This window comes from Ursus arctos, unplaced genomic scaffold (genome assembly GCF_023065955.2).
Source record: "Ursus arctos isolate Adak ecotype North America unplaced genomic scaffold, UrsArc2.0 scaffold_22, whole genome shotgun sequence".
Taxonomy (NCBI): domain Eukaryota; kingdom Metazoa; phylum Chordata; class Mammalia; order Carnivora; family Ursidae; genus Ursus; species Ursus arctos.
The window spans coordinates 58,059,607-58,074,390 of NW_026622897.1; the positions used below are offsets into that span (position 1 = coordinate 58,059,607).

General features: G+C 41.4%; 2 protein-coding genes across 2 annotated transcripts; one reads left to right on the forward strand and one right to left on the reverse strand.

The window, feature by feature from the left end:
- Positions 1 to 220: 220 nt before the first annotated feature.
- Positions 221 to 1,168, reverse strand: LOC113248244 (olfactory receptor 51I2-like). The gene has a single exon (XM_026489613.2). It carries the CDS (start codon positions 1,166 to 1,168, stop codon positions 221 to 223), a length of 948 nt encoding a protein of 315 aa, XP_026345398.2.
- Positions 1,169 to 12,147: 10,979 nt separating this feature from the next.
- LOC125282466 (olfactory receptor 52D1) lies at positions 12,148 to 13,104 on the forward strand. The gene has a single exon (XM_048217306.1). The coding sequence runs from the start codon at positions 12,148 to 12,150 to the stop codon at positions 13,102 to 13,104; it is 957 nt and encodes a 318-aa protein (XP_048073263.1).
- The last annotated feature ends 1,680 nt before the right edge of the window (positions 13,105 to 14,784 follow it).

A 14,784-nucleotide genomic window follows, 5' to 3' on the forward strand; every position in this document is an offset into this window, starting at 1 on the left:
AAAAGAGACCATTTTTCTTTAGATATCCTTTAGATAAAGGGCATTGAAATAGTTGATTTATGGATAAGACCCAAGATGGTCCTGGCAGGTATTGGCCCAATATACCAGACTAAATGTCTGATCATTGATCCTATATTTTAGAGTGTAGCACTAACATTCTCTGCTGAATGGTTAGAACTCCAACACCAAATTTTCCACAGGGTCTAGCTCTACCAGAAACTCAGGACTTAACCCTAAAGAGCACCTTGAGGAGCCTGCGACGTATCTCCTTTGTCTTAATGGAGTAGATGATAGGATTGAGCATGGGAGGCACAAAAAGGTAGAGAATAGACATGAGGATATGGACAGCATGGGGCAGGCCAGCACCAAAGCGATGCACAATGGACACGCTCACCATGGGCACGTAGAAGACGAGCACAGCTAGGATATGGGACACGCACGTGTTCAGTGTCTTGATGCGCTCCTCTCGGGAGGCGATGGCAAGCACTGCTCGCAAGATTAGTACATAGGAGATGAGTATGAGTGCAGAGTCCAGGCCAAAGGTGAATAGCACAATGGACAGCCCATAGTGGCTATTGAGGGAGACGTCAGTACACGCCAGCTTAATCATATCCACGTGAAGGCAGTAGGCATGGGAGAGGACGTTCTGGGGGTGGCAGAAGGGCAGCCTGTGCAGCAGCAGCGGGAAGACTAGGATGAGGGCAAAGCTTCGGAGGACAGTACACAGGCCCATTGCCACAATGCGGGCATTAGTGAGCACTGTAGCATAGCGCAGGGGGTTGCAGATGGTCACGTAGCGATCGAAGCTCATAGCCAGAAGGATGCCAGACTCTGTCCAAGAGAAGAGGTGGATGAAAAACATTTGGGCCAAGCAGGCATTAAAGGAAATCACCCGGGCACGAAAGCAGAGGGCAGCCAGCACAGTCGGCAGTGTGGAAAAGGACACTCCCAAGTCATTGACTGAAAGGAGAGACAAGAAGTAGTACATGGGCTGGTGCAAGCTAGGCTCCTCCTTAACGATGAAAAGGATCAGGGCGTTTCCCACAATGGAGACAGCGTAGAGCAGAAGGAGAGGGAAGGATAGCCAGGACTCCATGGCCTCCATTCCTGGGAAGCCCGTCAGGATAAAGGTGGGAGCATCAGAGGCATTGACTGTGAAGTTACCCATGAGAAGCTCGGGACGTTTGTTACCAGCCAATCCAACTTTTTGGAGAAATTATAACTTGTGTCTAAGACTACCGTTGTTCCTAGGAAGGAAAAGCAACATAAAGGTTTATTAAATGTGATTACACACAGATTTTATTCCTAAAATACACTGTGAGGATGAGGCGGAAGTCATGAAATGCTAACCATTGAAAGAAAGACTTCTTTCTTAGACATCTTTCAGAAAAAGAGTTGATTAACAGTTCTTCAGTGTAGTTGACCAGCTCACTAAGTTTCATCAGCAGCCCTCTGGATGACTTCCATGTAATGATTATCACAGCTCTCCTCCAGATTCCTAAGCTTGCATAGCCATGATCTTAGCTACTCCCCACGAGATGTTCACACTTACATCCGTCCTGACATATGAGGAACCAAGTATCCAAGAAAGGGAAGAGAAGTGGTCCAGGTTTTCTTGGAAGGTAGTTACATGGCTTGAACCAGATTTCACTAATCCAGTCTCCACCCTGAGGTGCTTACATGGTCTACAGCCCACATTTCACACTGGACGTGTCCATGCAGAAGCCCTGGAAATTTGGAATATCTCAAGAGGCATCGGAGAATACTAATTAAGAGCATGGCACCAAAACATCCTGGGTTTGAGTTCCAGTGACATTAGGTAAATTTCTTAAACTCTCTTGCCCTGTTTCTTTACTTTTAAGACAGGGATAAAAGAGAGTTGCCCTACGGGTATGGATACAGGCATATGTAAGATCGAAAGAGAGAAACAGAGAGAGGGCGAGAGAGAGAACTTGGACTTGAAACAGGCCCTGCCCACAGTAAGCATTATAGAAGCCTTGCTATAATTGTTATTATTTAAGAGTTATTATTTTAAGAGCATGTTTAGATAGAAAATAAATGGTACATTGTGCTTTCCCAAAGCACAAAAGTCGTTGAATGTATTTATGTTAAACTTCAATATATGTATTTTAAAACACTTGTTATCGCATAATAGCTTATGGTATAGACAAGCAGAAGTCAATTGCAAAAGCTTAAGAATTATTAAGAGAGAAAAACTGTAATGCTAAAACCATTCTTTCCATTGCCTTACTTTTTCTATGAGTTGTTCAAGAATAGCATTCTTTCATCTCTGTAACAGACAAGTGTTTTTCAGCGCAGAGTCTGTCAAGTTCACCTGGAGTAGAGAATGAGAAACACTGCCTTAAACCAGCCCAACGAGGTGTGAGGAGGGGTGATAAAGGAGTAATCTATGCATTTGCCATCTTCCTTGTACTGTGCAATTTCAGAAACAACCTTTTGGGGAGGGAGCTACATTTAGGAATATGTCATAATGTCCAAACCTCCTTGGAACCTAGTTTTGGAATTCGGGTGTTAGAGGCCCTGTACCTCTCATGGCTAGTTCCTAACACTTGAATGAAATTACTCAGCACTGAGTAATTTATTATTTTATGTATCTTTGGGGGGAAACTTGCTTTCTCTCTGCCATAAAGCCGGCATTATACCAATGACCAACCAGATTAGAAATCAGGGAGAAATTCCCTGCTAGAGGGATAAGGGTCTGGGACAAAGTTTCAGAGAACTACTGCCGAAGAGTGGGGCTGCTGAGCCACATCCCTGGACTGGAAGAAGCAGGAGGATGAACCAGAGAAGCCCTGGGAACCCTGCACGGTGTCATGAGCTCTCATTAGGACCACACAAAGAAACTGACCGAGGGTTTTAGAGGCGATGGTCTTAAGGAGATACCATGGGTCACTCCCTTCTTGAGCACCCACCCCTGGATTTCGTTCCATCCCAGCACACGTTCCACTCTAGGAAGTCTAGAATTGTCTTGAGTAAAAGCCCGCTGCTGCAAAAGGTCAGTGTCAGCACCTCCTTCCGGTCCTAATTAGAGATGTTAGAGTTCAGCGGAATGTTCTACTCTGTTCCTTGTTTACTCAGTGCTCATGCAAAGCAGAAAGTGGGCAAGAAGATGAAGAGAGACATGCTAGAGAGACAGAGAAGAACCGAAGGGCAGGGAAGAGACAAAGAGAAGGGGATAAAGAATATAGAAGAAATACTATGGAAATGGGAGAGTCAAGTGAGGGAAGGGGAATGCCAGACCAGAGAAGGAATTTTAGGAAGACGGTAACCAGACCATGAAACACGGAGAGGAAGAAAAAAGAGAAATAAGGCCAAGAACACCTCTTGAGAATACTGAGAACATCACAGGGCGATGCCCCAAGTGCTCCACAAGGATGGGGTGTGTTTTCCCCAAGCTAGGCCAAGTCCGTCTAAGACCTTACACACACCACATTTCATAGGAGCTGCCTGTCAGGCTCTGAGCAGTGGAGGGCCTCGCTATGGTAAACCCTTAATATGCCCCAGTCAAACCCTGCTGGGATTACGTTCCTCACAGCAGAATCCCGGTGGACTCTGCTTGCTGTCTATTCCCATGGGTGAGTCAGACCTGTTTGCCAAGGCCGAAGTAATGCCTCCTCTCCTCCTGCTGAGCAGGGCTTACCTGTCCCCACACCATGTCTTCATGGCTTCTGAGATTCTCTCAAATATGAGTTTTAAGACAGCTCTGGCAGACGATGAATTGTGAGCACCAGGGGGTCCAGTGCTAGTAAATGGGAAGCTAAGAATATAGCTCATTCTTCCAGATCTTCAGCTCCAGGGTTTCCTTTCCCCACACCAAGTCCCCACTCCAGGACTGTCTTCTTACGGGACTTTGGGAAGCCAGAATGTAGGGCTGGCTTGAGTCTTAGGTGATAGAAATGCAACAATCATCAACGATACTGGGTGTTTACAGTGTTTCCTAAACTCCATCAAGAACTTTCTGAGTCTTGTCTCTTTCTATTCTAACAACCACACTTAGAAAGAAATGTTCACTTTTTTTTTTTTTTTAAGATTTTATTTATTTTCTTGGCAGAGAGAGAGAGAGCACAAGCAGGGGGAGTAGCAGGCAGAGGGAGAAGCAGGCTCCCCGCTGAGCAGGCAGCCTGACTCTGGGCTCAATCCCAGAACTCTGGGATAATGACCTGAGCTGAAGGCAGATGCTTAACCAACTGAACCACCCAGGAGCCAGAAATGTTCACTTCCCATTTTACGGATGAGAAAAATTAGTGCCCGTGGGTTAAATCAGCTCCAAAGTTATAATACCACTGAGTGGCAGGGCTGTGTCCAAACATAGACTGTTCGTTTATTCACTTAACATTTTCAGAAAACCTAATAAAAATGTTTATCCAGCAGTGACCCTGGAACATACATCATATACCTATTAATCACTACCATCTTTATCTTTTTCCCTGTTTATCCTTTCTTTCATATTTGATTATCTTTCTTGTCTTTGCCTTTCCCTATGCAACCTCCCTCAAAAACAGAGAACACAGAAGGAAAAAAAGGATAAAATAAATGGAAACTATTCTCTGTCATCCTATGCCTGTAAATGTCTGGCTTTCCCATAAGGCCACTAGCGACTATCTGGGAGACAACCCTGACCCCCTTCTCAGGACCCCTAACCAAACCTAGGGCTTGCACCTGCTTTATGCATGGTGTCACATCTGTAGTGTCGCATAAACAGCTGGCAGTTGAACTTACAAGTTTCAAAGATTACACGATTCTATGATTTCCTTTCTAAAATTCTAAAATTTTGCTATTACCATATAATGCACACCCTGTAAAATTCAGTTTTTAAGTGTACAAGTCAGTGATCTTTGGTGTATTTGCAAAGTTGTGCAATCATCACTGATATCTAAGTGCAGAACGTTTTCATGACTCTGAAAAAAAGCTTCATCACTTACCCTAGCGCCCTGGCAACAACTCATTCACTTTCTATTGCTTTGGACGCGACTATTTCTGAACATCTCATCTAAGTGTAATAAAATGTGCTGCTGATTGTGTCTGGCTTCTTTCATTTATCATGTTTTCAAGGTTCATTATGTATCAGTGCTCCATTTCTGATATAATTTTCCATTGTCTACATAGACCACATTTTTCTATTGGTCACTTGATGGGTATTTGAATTGGTCTCATTTTGGGGCTACAAATAATGCTTCTTTGAATATTAATGTGTAAGCTTTTGTATGGAAATACGTCCTCAGTTCTTTAGAGTATATACCCAGGAGTAAAACTGCTGAGTCATTCCGTAACTCAACGTTCAACTGTTTGAAGAAAAGCCAAATGGTTTTCCAAAGTGGCTTCATCAATTTATATTTCACCAGCAATGCTAGAGAATTCTGAACACTCCACATCTTTGCTAATATTTGTTATTTCCTGTTTTGTTTTCCTAATATGTGTGCAATGGTATCTCATAGTGATCTTGATTTGCATTTGCCAAATGACTCATGAAACTGAACATCTTTTCATGTGCTTGTTGGCTCTTTGCATGTCTGTTTTTGACAAGATGTCTATTCAAATCATTTGCCCTTTTTAAAATCGGTTCATTCGACTTTTTGTTGTTGAGTTGTAGGAGATCTTTATATATTTTGGATATGAAACTATTGTCAGATATATGATGTGCAAATTATTTGTTTCCCATTTTGTGGGTTGTCTTTCCACTTTCATGACACTATCCTTAGAAGCACAAAAGACTTTTTTTAATTTTTTTTATTTATTTTTATTTTTTTTTTAATTTTTGTTATTATATTATGTTAGTCACCATACAGTACATCCCCGGTTTCCGACATAAAGTTCGATGATTCATTAGTTGCGTATAACACCCAGTGCACCATGCAATACGTGCCCTCCTTACTACCCATCACCAGTCTATCCCATTCCCCCACCTCCCTCCCCTCTGAAGCCCTCAGTTTGTTTCTCATTTGTTTTTTATTAAGTCCAATTTATCCATTTTGTCTTTGGTTGCTTGTGCTTTTGGTGTTGTACCAAAATAACCATTGTCTAATACACCTAAGTTTTCTTCTAAAGGTGTAATAGTTTTACACCTTACATTAAGATTTTTTATCTATTTTGAGTTAATTTTTTAAATTTTGAGTTAATTTTTATATATAAATTGAGACAGATCCCTCTCCAGTTTTTTTCATGTGGATATCCAATTATCCCAGCAACATTTGTTGAAAAGATTATTATTTACCCATTAAACAGTCTTCATACCATTGTTGAAAATCCATTGACCATAAATATATGGGTTTACTTGTGAACTGTTCATTCTTTTCTGTTAGACTATATGTTTACCCCTTACATGAGTACCATACTTTCTAGATTAATCTAGATTTGTAATAGAGAGAGCAGACAGCATGGGAATCTGAGACACTGTCTCCGGTCAGTAACAGGACTTTGGAGAGTGCTCAGGAACTGTCCGGACAGTAAGAACCAAAAGGGGTTTTCTGTTTTCACGAGGAAAGACAGGCAAAGGTCCACTATTTTCTTCCCCTGTGTTCTTATTAAGGGCACTGACAGTATCAGCCACGGCCTGAACATTTCTATGCATCATTAACTATTTTGTCTCAACTGTGTTGTCTGATTAGTTGTCACATCTTGTAACATTTCTTCAAATTGTTTTGCCATATCTGCCCAAGAGTAGACCTTCAACACCTGAATTCCCAGAACAGACTTCTGTTGGCCCCTGCACCAAATCTGCCAGCACTCAGCCATTCCGTCCCTCCATTGGCAGAGTGATTTTTAAAAACCCAAATCTTCCTGCTTAAGCTCTTCAAAACAGATCTCTTTTAGTTTAAAAGCTAAACAATGACAGAGGCATGTATAATTCTTTAGGTATTGGTCTTAACTCATCTCTCTACTTCTGACCTATTAGCTTTTTAGCTGAAACATCCAATCCCGTCTATTCCTCAAGTCTTATAAGGAGAGGTCCACTTTCTACAGCTTAGGGAAAGTGGATACATTGTGACCTACTAACGGGCATGCTCATGGGCCACCGCCTCTTCTCACTGTCTCTTCTTTCTTGTTCCTCGTTAACTCCGTAACAGACCATATTTTAGTGACGTCACACCGTAAAACTATGCTTCCAAGGTCACCACTGACCTCCACATTACTAAATACAATGGACTCTCAGTCCAGAGACTGATTCAGTTGACTTCACTTCTTTCTTGATTTTTTTCTCCTTTCTTAGACCAGTAATGTCACTCCTTCCAGGTCCTCCACCTATCTCGGTGCCTCTCTTCAGTTTCCTTTACAAATGGCTTTCCCTCCATTCTCTCCTAAATATTAACATTATCCATGGTTCTTTTCTAAGCTAGCTTCTGTTTTGACTCTATGTCCTTTCTCTGAACCTTGAAAGAAAAATCAGATTTTCACTATCTTTGAAACACACTAATTAACTCATTTGTATATCCTGCTCTAATTTATTTCTTGTTTTCCAACTGACTACTTTGCACCTTTAATTTGCTGTTTCATAAGAACTTTAAAATCAAAATGCCCAAAATATGAATGTAAACTTTTTTCTTCTTAGATTCCTCTTCTCAATGAGTGGCATGACTTTGGTAGCTAAGGTGAAAAGCTGACTATCACTCCACACATCCTTTCTCTCATGCATTCTTCATATCTATTTAAGTAGTCACCAAATTCTGAATAGTTTAGCTGCTTAGCATAAGTGGTGCAGGAAGTTCTAAGAGATCAGTGGGTGTTGGAAATGGCAGTTAAGGGGAATGATAGAGAAAATTAACTGCTTCAAATAGAATAATTGCTTGGTAAAGCTGAAGTATGAGGCTGCAAATTCATAGTGTGTTAATTTGCGGATATTGGTGATTTTTTTCTAGAGTATTAAGCAGTCCTAGGGATACCATCAGAGAAGCTAGTTGATAAGATTGGTTCAGGATAGATAACAAGGAGCTAGTTGAATGGAACAAAGCCTAAATTGCCAGAAAAACCATCTCTGATAGAAAGAGATTGATTTTTATGGTACTGATTTTAACTTTCTTAGGATTAGGATTATAAATTTAGCTATAAAAATTCAGTCATCTGAAAAAAAAATTTTAAATTCAATTTCATGCTTTCTTGTGTCCTTCTCTGGGTCCTAACCAACGAGTCGAGGGCTAATTTCAATAACTGGCTCAGAGCAAGCCACTTTATTAATTACATCACCACATACGAGCTAGGGTTTGCTGTCCCTGCCTTATGCATATTTATTCTAAGAATAATAGGTGGCTTTAAATGACAGTATTTTGGCCGTTTCGGAAAGCTCTAAAATTAAATATATTGTTAGGCTCTGCCAATAGGAGCCATTAGATGCAGACTGGAGCTCAAAGAAGGGGTTTACTTTTCCTGTTAGCTTTCTGCTTCTGTCATTGTCACCCAAGCAACTGTTTATCCTCGGCAATAGCAGTTGATTCATATAAAAGGAGCTGGTTCCAGTCTGTGGTGGTTTTTTTCCACGCTTACCTCCAAACAGCCTTGTCATACAACTTACACATACCAGCGCCGGCTCCTGGTGGCCCGTTCTTGAAGGTCTGGGCCCCAGCTCTGTGGGCACTCTCCTTTAAGCTTCTATAAGCAGAATCCCCTCTCTCACAGCAGAAATTGATTCCAGCACTCACTGAGTCTCTATTAAGTCAGTGTACCAAGCAACTCAAACTCCTTCCACTCGTAACTACTGAGTTCAAAACAAGATTTCCCAGAACTTTTATAAAAATTATATGGAGATAACTAAGGATGAACCTTGTCTCATACCATCAATATTGATTTTTGAATATATAAATTCATTGAAGGAATAATAAGAAAACCCCCATCAATCTTATTAAAAACATTGTATTAAAAATAGGTTTATGTGTAATAATTTATGAAATTAAAGTTTCTTTTTATTGCTTGTATGAATGTGTACTTAAAATAATTGTAATTGTAGAACATTTTAACACTCAGAGCCTATTGATTGAAGAAAATAAAATAATAATTCCAATTTGCATATAAATTTTTATTGCAAGCAAGGAAGGAAGAGTGATCATCACAAGATTTTTAAGCACAAAAATTAATATGTAGGAAAATGGACCAACTTCGAAGAGACAAAACAATAATGTTAAATTTATGACAGTTACAGGGGAGCCTGGGTGGCTCAGTAGGTGAAGTGTTTGACTCTTGATTTCAGCTCCAGTCGTGATCTCAGGGTCGTGAGACTGAGCCCCTTGTTGGGCTCCATGCTTAGTGTGCAGTCTGCTTTGAATTCTCTCTCCTTCTCCCTCTGTCCCATCCCCCACCCCCCACTCATGCTCTCTCTCTAAAAAAAAAAAAAAAAATATATATATATATATATATATATATATATATATATATGACAGTTATGGAAACCCTGTTCATGTATTTTTAAATAGATAATAAATGAGGGGAAGAAAATTTCAAGGCTGTGCACATTCCATAGAATACACTTAAAAGACTGATGTGGTATTTTTATCTTAAAAACATCAATATTCACACTCTACTGTACATTGTATCTTTTTCTAATATTTAAATAGTAAATGACAATTTTTTGATGTCAACTTAACATTTTTGACGGAGTATATACTGTTGCAAAATTCTTTTGGAAAGTACCTAGGCAAAAATTTTGAAGATCCCTGGTTTGTATTAACATGAGAGGAGGGGTGCCTGGATGGCTCAGTAGGTTGAGTGTCTGACTCTTGATTTCAGTTCAGGACGTGATCTCCTTGCTCTGCAAGGAGTCTGCTTGAGATTCTCTCTCCCTCTCCCTCTGCCCCTCCCCCACTCTCTTGTGCATGCGCTCTCTCTCTCTCTCTCTCTCTCTCAAATAAATTAATTTAAAAAATGAGAGGAGACACGCATGGACAAGGGAAAAGAGTGCAGCACTCTGAAGGCTTTGATGGAAGGAACCTTTTCTGCAAAGGCTTGATAGATGGGTAATGTCAAAGGATCTGAGTGAATCTGGCTAGAGAACTGAGGGCTTCACTCCTAGGGCGAGCTCTGGGGGGGTAAAACCAATACAGTGGCATAATGCCTATGCTCAGAACGGTCCTGTATTTGATTTAGTATTCTATTGCCGTGTTCTTAAAATTCTTAGTAACTTATTTTTGAATTTATGAAGGGTAACAATGGAGCCTAGGCCTCCCCACTGTCATTTCTAACCACCTGATTTACATATAGCATTCATGATGCCAGGTGTTCACAGAACACCATGGGCCACTATACCTGGAAATTCAGAGATACCACAATTAAGGGGGAAAGCAGAAAAAGAAGAAAAGGAAAGAAAGGGGGAAGTAAGAGAAGAGAAACATAAAACTTAATAGATTTTATTTCCACTTTCCTTGAAAATTCCCTAGGGAAAATGTTCTTTCTTCATTTCTTCCTCTTTTTTCAACCCCTCCCAATTGTCTCCCTAAGAATGAGCACCATGGATCAAATCTCTAGAGCAAACAGCCTTGGGTTTTCATAATTGAGCATCAGAGAGAGTCAATAAATAACCTCACTTATCAAATTCTTTGACCAGAGGAGGCTAGAACTCAGAACTAAGCTGAAGATAGTCAGTGAGCTCACAGAAGTGAGGGCGGATCAGACTGTTGAACCCAGATTCCACACTCAGCCCCGATCACCCTCCAGATCACTCCATCCATCCTGCCCAAGAACACAGCTTTCACATCCCTGAAGGAACCACTGCGTTCAGACGCGCATCCCCTGCACAAGCTGTCGCTCTACCACGTACTCTCCACGCGGCCGCATGCTCACAGGTGACCCCGTCACAGACCTCCGGCCTCAGCATGCTCAACTTGTGAGCTCAGGTCGCTTGACACAGGTATGTTTTTGAAATCAGATTACAGAAAAAAAAATGTGCCAAGAAAGAACTCAGAGTTCAGTTATTAAAGTCTAGGTCTCCAAGGCTTCATACTGACCCAGAGCCAAGGCTGAGTGGGACGAATTTGGAAGGATACCCGCATTGCACTCAGAGTGTTGCTCCAGCACACGTCTTTGTTCCCCTGGAAAACAACTTTGTTTGGACCTAGGCCTTCTGGTACCCACATAGAACGGCAGAGCGGCTCACAAACTAGTAACTTCCCTACAGGAATCTTTGGAAATCTTCCTTTGCCGGAAAGAATAGGCTGGGAAGGGAGAACAGGAGTTCTCTCCCTGGCAGTGACTCCAGCCCTCCATTCCACCACTCACGCTCTTTTCCTCCAGAGGCCGGGGCCATCACTCGAAGTCCCCAGGCACCTAGGAGGGGCTTTCGCTAGTATCTGTCTCTTCGAAGCCCAGATAATGAGTAAAGTGATTGCAGCATTAGATCCTGATATTAGAGTATCTGTGAAGGAAAAGATAGGAATTCAAGTATCCGTCATATAAGTGAGGCTAAGTGAGGTGAAAACACCAAACTTGAGATGTAATTTCAGTCTGACAGTAACATGGGTTGTGATGTGGGTTGCATTAGTTTATTTCCCTGAAATTGGGCTTCCCCTTGGTAAAACAGACATAGAATAAAGATAATACTCAATATGACTCCAAAACGTGGCTATAGGAAAAAGAGCTTACATAAATGGGGAGGACATTATTTTTTGTGTCCAAACATTTAAATCCCATATACTTAACTCTTTCCTACCCACAAAAAATAATGTGAGATAAGGAAGCTGGGTGTTGTCATTTCCAACTTATAAATGAGAAAATTGAGTCTCAAAAATATTGTGGAACTTATCCAATGTTAAATAGGTAGAAAGGCTGTGACTAGGATTCCAGACTCATTGTTCGTCATACTCGGAGACTCTCCAGAAATGGGAAAAGATTTTTCTAAAGGTTCTACAACATTTTTGTGACAGATTAGGACTAACTTTTAGGAGTCCAGGTATCCTACAAAGGATTTTGTTAGGTATGCTTGGCGCTTGAAATGTGGAAATCAGTACATGAATTTTGACAATATGAAATAGATGAAAAAAGGATTATATGTGATACAGTATTTTAATATTTGGAACAAGTTAAAAACAGTATGTTTTTCTCAGACTAAACAAGATTGTTTCACAGGAAGGTCATCATTTTATAAGAATGAACCAAGGATCTGATGTCATACAATCACACCTTGGACTGAGCCCTTTATTTCCATGCAGAATGTCAACTTCCAACCTCAGTGATGACAGCCTCCCAGCCACTCTGTTCCTGACGGGGATCCCAGGGCTGGAGTGGGCCCACGTCTGGATTGCCATCCCCTTCTGTGCCGTGTATCTGGTAGCTCTGGCTGGGAATGCTGCCCTCATCCTGGTCATTGTGACAGACAGGGCTCTTCATGCTCCCATGTACCTTTTCCTGTGCCTTCTCTCACTCACTGACCTGGCTCTCAGCTCCACCACTGTCCCTAAGACATTAGCCATTTTGTGGTTCCATGCTGGTGAGATTTCCTTTGCTGGATGCCTGGCACAAATGTTTTGTGTCCATTCTATCTATGCCCTGGAGTCCTCGGTTCTTCTTGCCATGGCCTTTGATCGCTATGTGGCTATCTGCAACCCACTGAGATATACAGCCATTCTCAACCATACTGTCATAGGCAGAATTGGCCTTGCTGGCATACTCCGGAGTATAGCTGTTGTCTCCCCATTCATCTTCTTGCTGAGGCGACTGCCTTACTGTGGTCACCATGTCATGGCACACACATACTGTGAGCACATGGGCATCGCTCGCCTGGCCTGTGCCAACATCACGGTCAATATTGTCTACGGGCTGACTGTGGCTCTGCTGGCCGTGGGTCTGGATTGCATCCTCATTGCCATTTCCTATGGCTTTATCCTCCATGCTGTCTTCCGCCTGCCTTCTCAAGATGCCAGGCACAAGGCTCTGAGTACCTGTGGCTCCCACCTCGGAGTCATCCTGGTCTTCTACATTCCCGCCTTCTTCTCCTTCCTCACCCACCGCTTTGGCCAGCACCGAGTCCCCAAGAATGTGCACATCTTTCTGGCGAACCTTTATGTGCTGGTGCCTCCTGTGCTCAATCCAATCATCTATGGGGCCAGGACCAAGGAGATTCGGAGCCGACTGCTGAGACTGCTTCACTTGAGGAAGGGCTCAGTATGAGTTCCAAGCAGCACTTGGAAATGATAAAGACTGCTAAATGGGCAGGCTACTTGTCTAGAAGCTTGTACATGGATGGGAGCCTACGATGTGAGACCCAGGAGGAAACACTGGAAGAGAAACGATCAGATAAATTAGATATGTTGATTATGATGGTGAATGTGGGCAATTCTAAATTGCCCCGAACAAGATCATATTTTTTCTGTCATCTCAGAAGGACTAAAATTTGCCAAGAAGAAAGGCTTTCCTGTCTGGAAATCACACTGCACCTCATAGTTGCAATATTTTGCTGGGAAGTGAGGTGAGAAACAAAAAGAACATTCAGTGTGCATTTGAATATGAAATCTAAAATTTGGGCAGTGGCTAAGAGCATGAAAACAGGAATCAAAGTGCTTGTGTTTGAATGGTGGCTCCTCCATTTACTAGTTTTGTGCTTTAAGAATGTTGCTAAATCCTTTTCTCCTTATTCTGGTCGACTGTAAATGGGATAATGATAATATTTAACTCTTGAGGTTGTGGTGAGGATTGACAAATTACTGAATGTATGTAGAAATCTTACAATACTGTCTGAAACATAAAATGCTAAATAAATACGTAAATATAAGATGTAAAAGTTATGTAAGTTCTCAAAACCTTACTATTTCAGTTTTATAACTTGTCTAAGTCTTGCATTATCTGAGCTCACATAATTGTTATAACTGGTGTCTAAAAGACAGTGTTGGGAATATGATTAGCGTGCAATAAAACCATATTTCCTCCCTTTACTCTCCACTCCTCTGATAATCAGGTTCGTTTCCATTTAGCATAATTTCATCCCTTATTAAGTTATTATAGAAGCCTGATTAGAGTTCCGGTACCTTTACGGATAGTCCTTTGTTGACTTCCGTTAACGGTCTTTTTACGTTAATCATACTTGGAATTTGTTGAAGTTTTTGTATGTAAAAAGTAATGTTTTTCAGCAAAAATCATATATATATATATATATATATATATATATATATATATATATATATATTCTTTTCTTATTACTGTCACCCAAGCATCTGTTTTTGTCTTTGGTGATAGCAGTTGATTCTAATAGAAACAGTAGTTTCCAGGGGTGCCTGGGTGGTTCAGTTGGTTAAGTGTCTGCCTTTGGCTCAGGTCATGATCCTGGGGTCCTGGGATCAAGCCCGACATCGGGCTCCCTGCCCAGCGGGGAGTCTACTTCTCCCTCTCTCGCTGCCCCTCCTCTCTGCTTGTACTCTCTCTCCCTCAAATAAATAAAATCTTTAAAAAATAAAGAGAGAGAAAGAAGCAGTAGGTCCCAAGTGCACTGTTTTATTGTGCTGTACTTTGAACCCACACTGTCACATCCCTCAGAAATACCAGCACCACCTGGCTGGAATCACTCCTCATAGGTCTCGGTCCCAGACATAAGAGCACTCTCCTTTGCCAGAACGTCTTCCTTTAGGACCAGCGTTGATTACAGCAGTTACTCTCAATTATGGTTTGTTTGCCACAATGCAGAAACAAAACTCTCTCCACTCCCGACTAAGTTGCTTACAGAAACAAGGGTCCTTAGAGCTTACTTTTATGAAAATAAAATTAAGAATAAATAAATAAATACGAATCCACTACATTGACTCAATATTGACTTGTGAATACATGAGGTAATTTGGAAAAAAGTATCATCCATCAACC

Excerpts from the sequence above, each read along its gene's own strand:
- LOC113248244 (XM_026489613.2), bottom strand. The coding sequence starts at position 1,168 with ATGGGTAACTTCACAGTCAATGCCTCTGATGCTCCCACCTTTATCCTG.
- LOC125282466 (XM_048217306.1), top strand. The coding sequence starts at position 12,148 with ATGTCAACTTCCAACCTCAGTGATGACAGCCTCCCAGCCACTCTGTTC.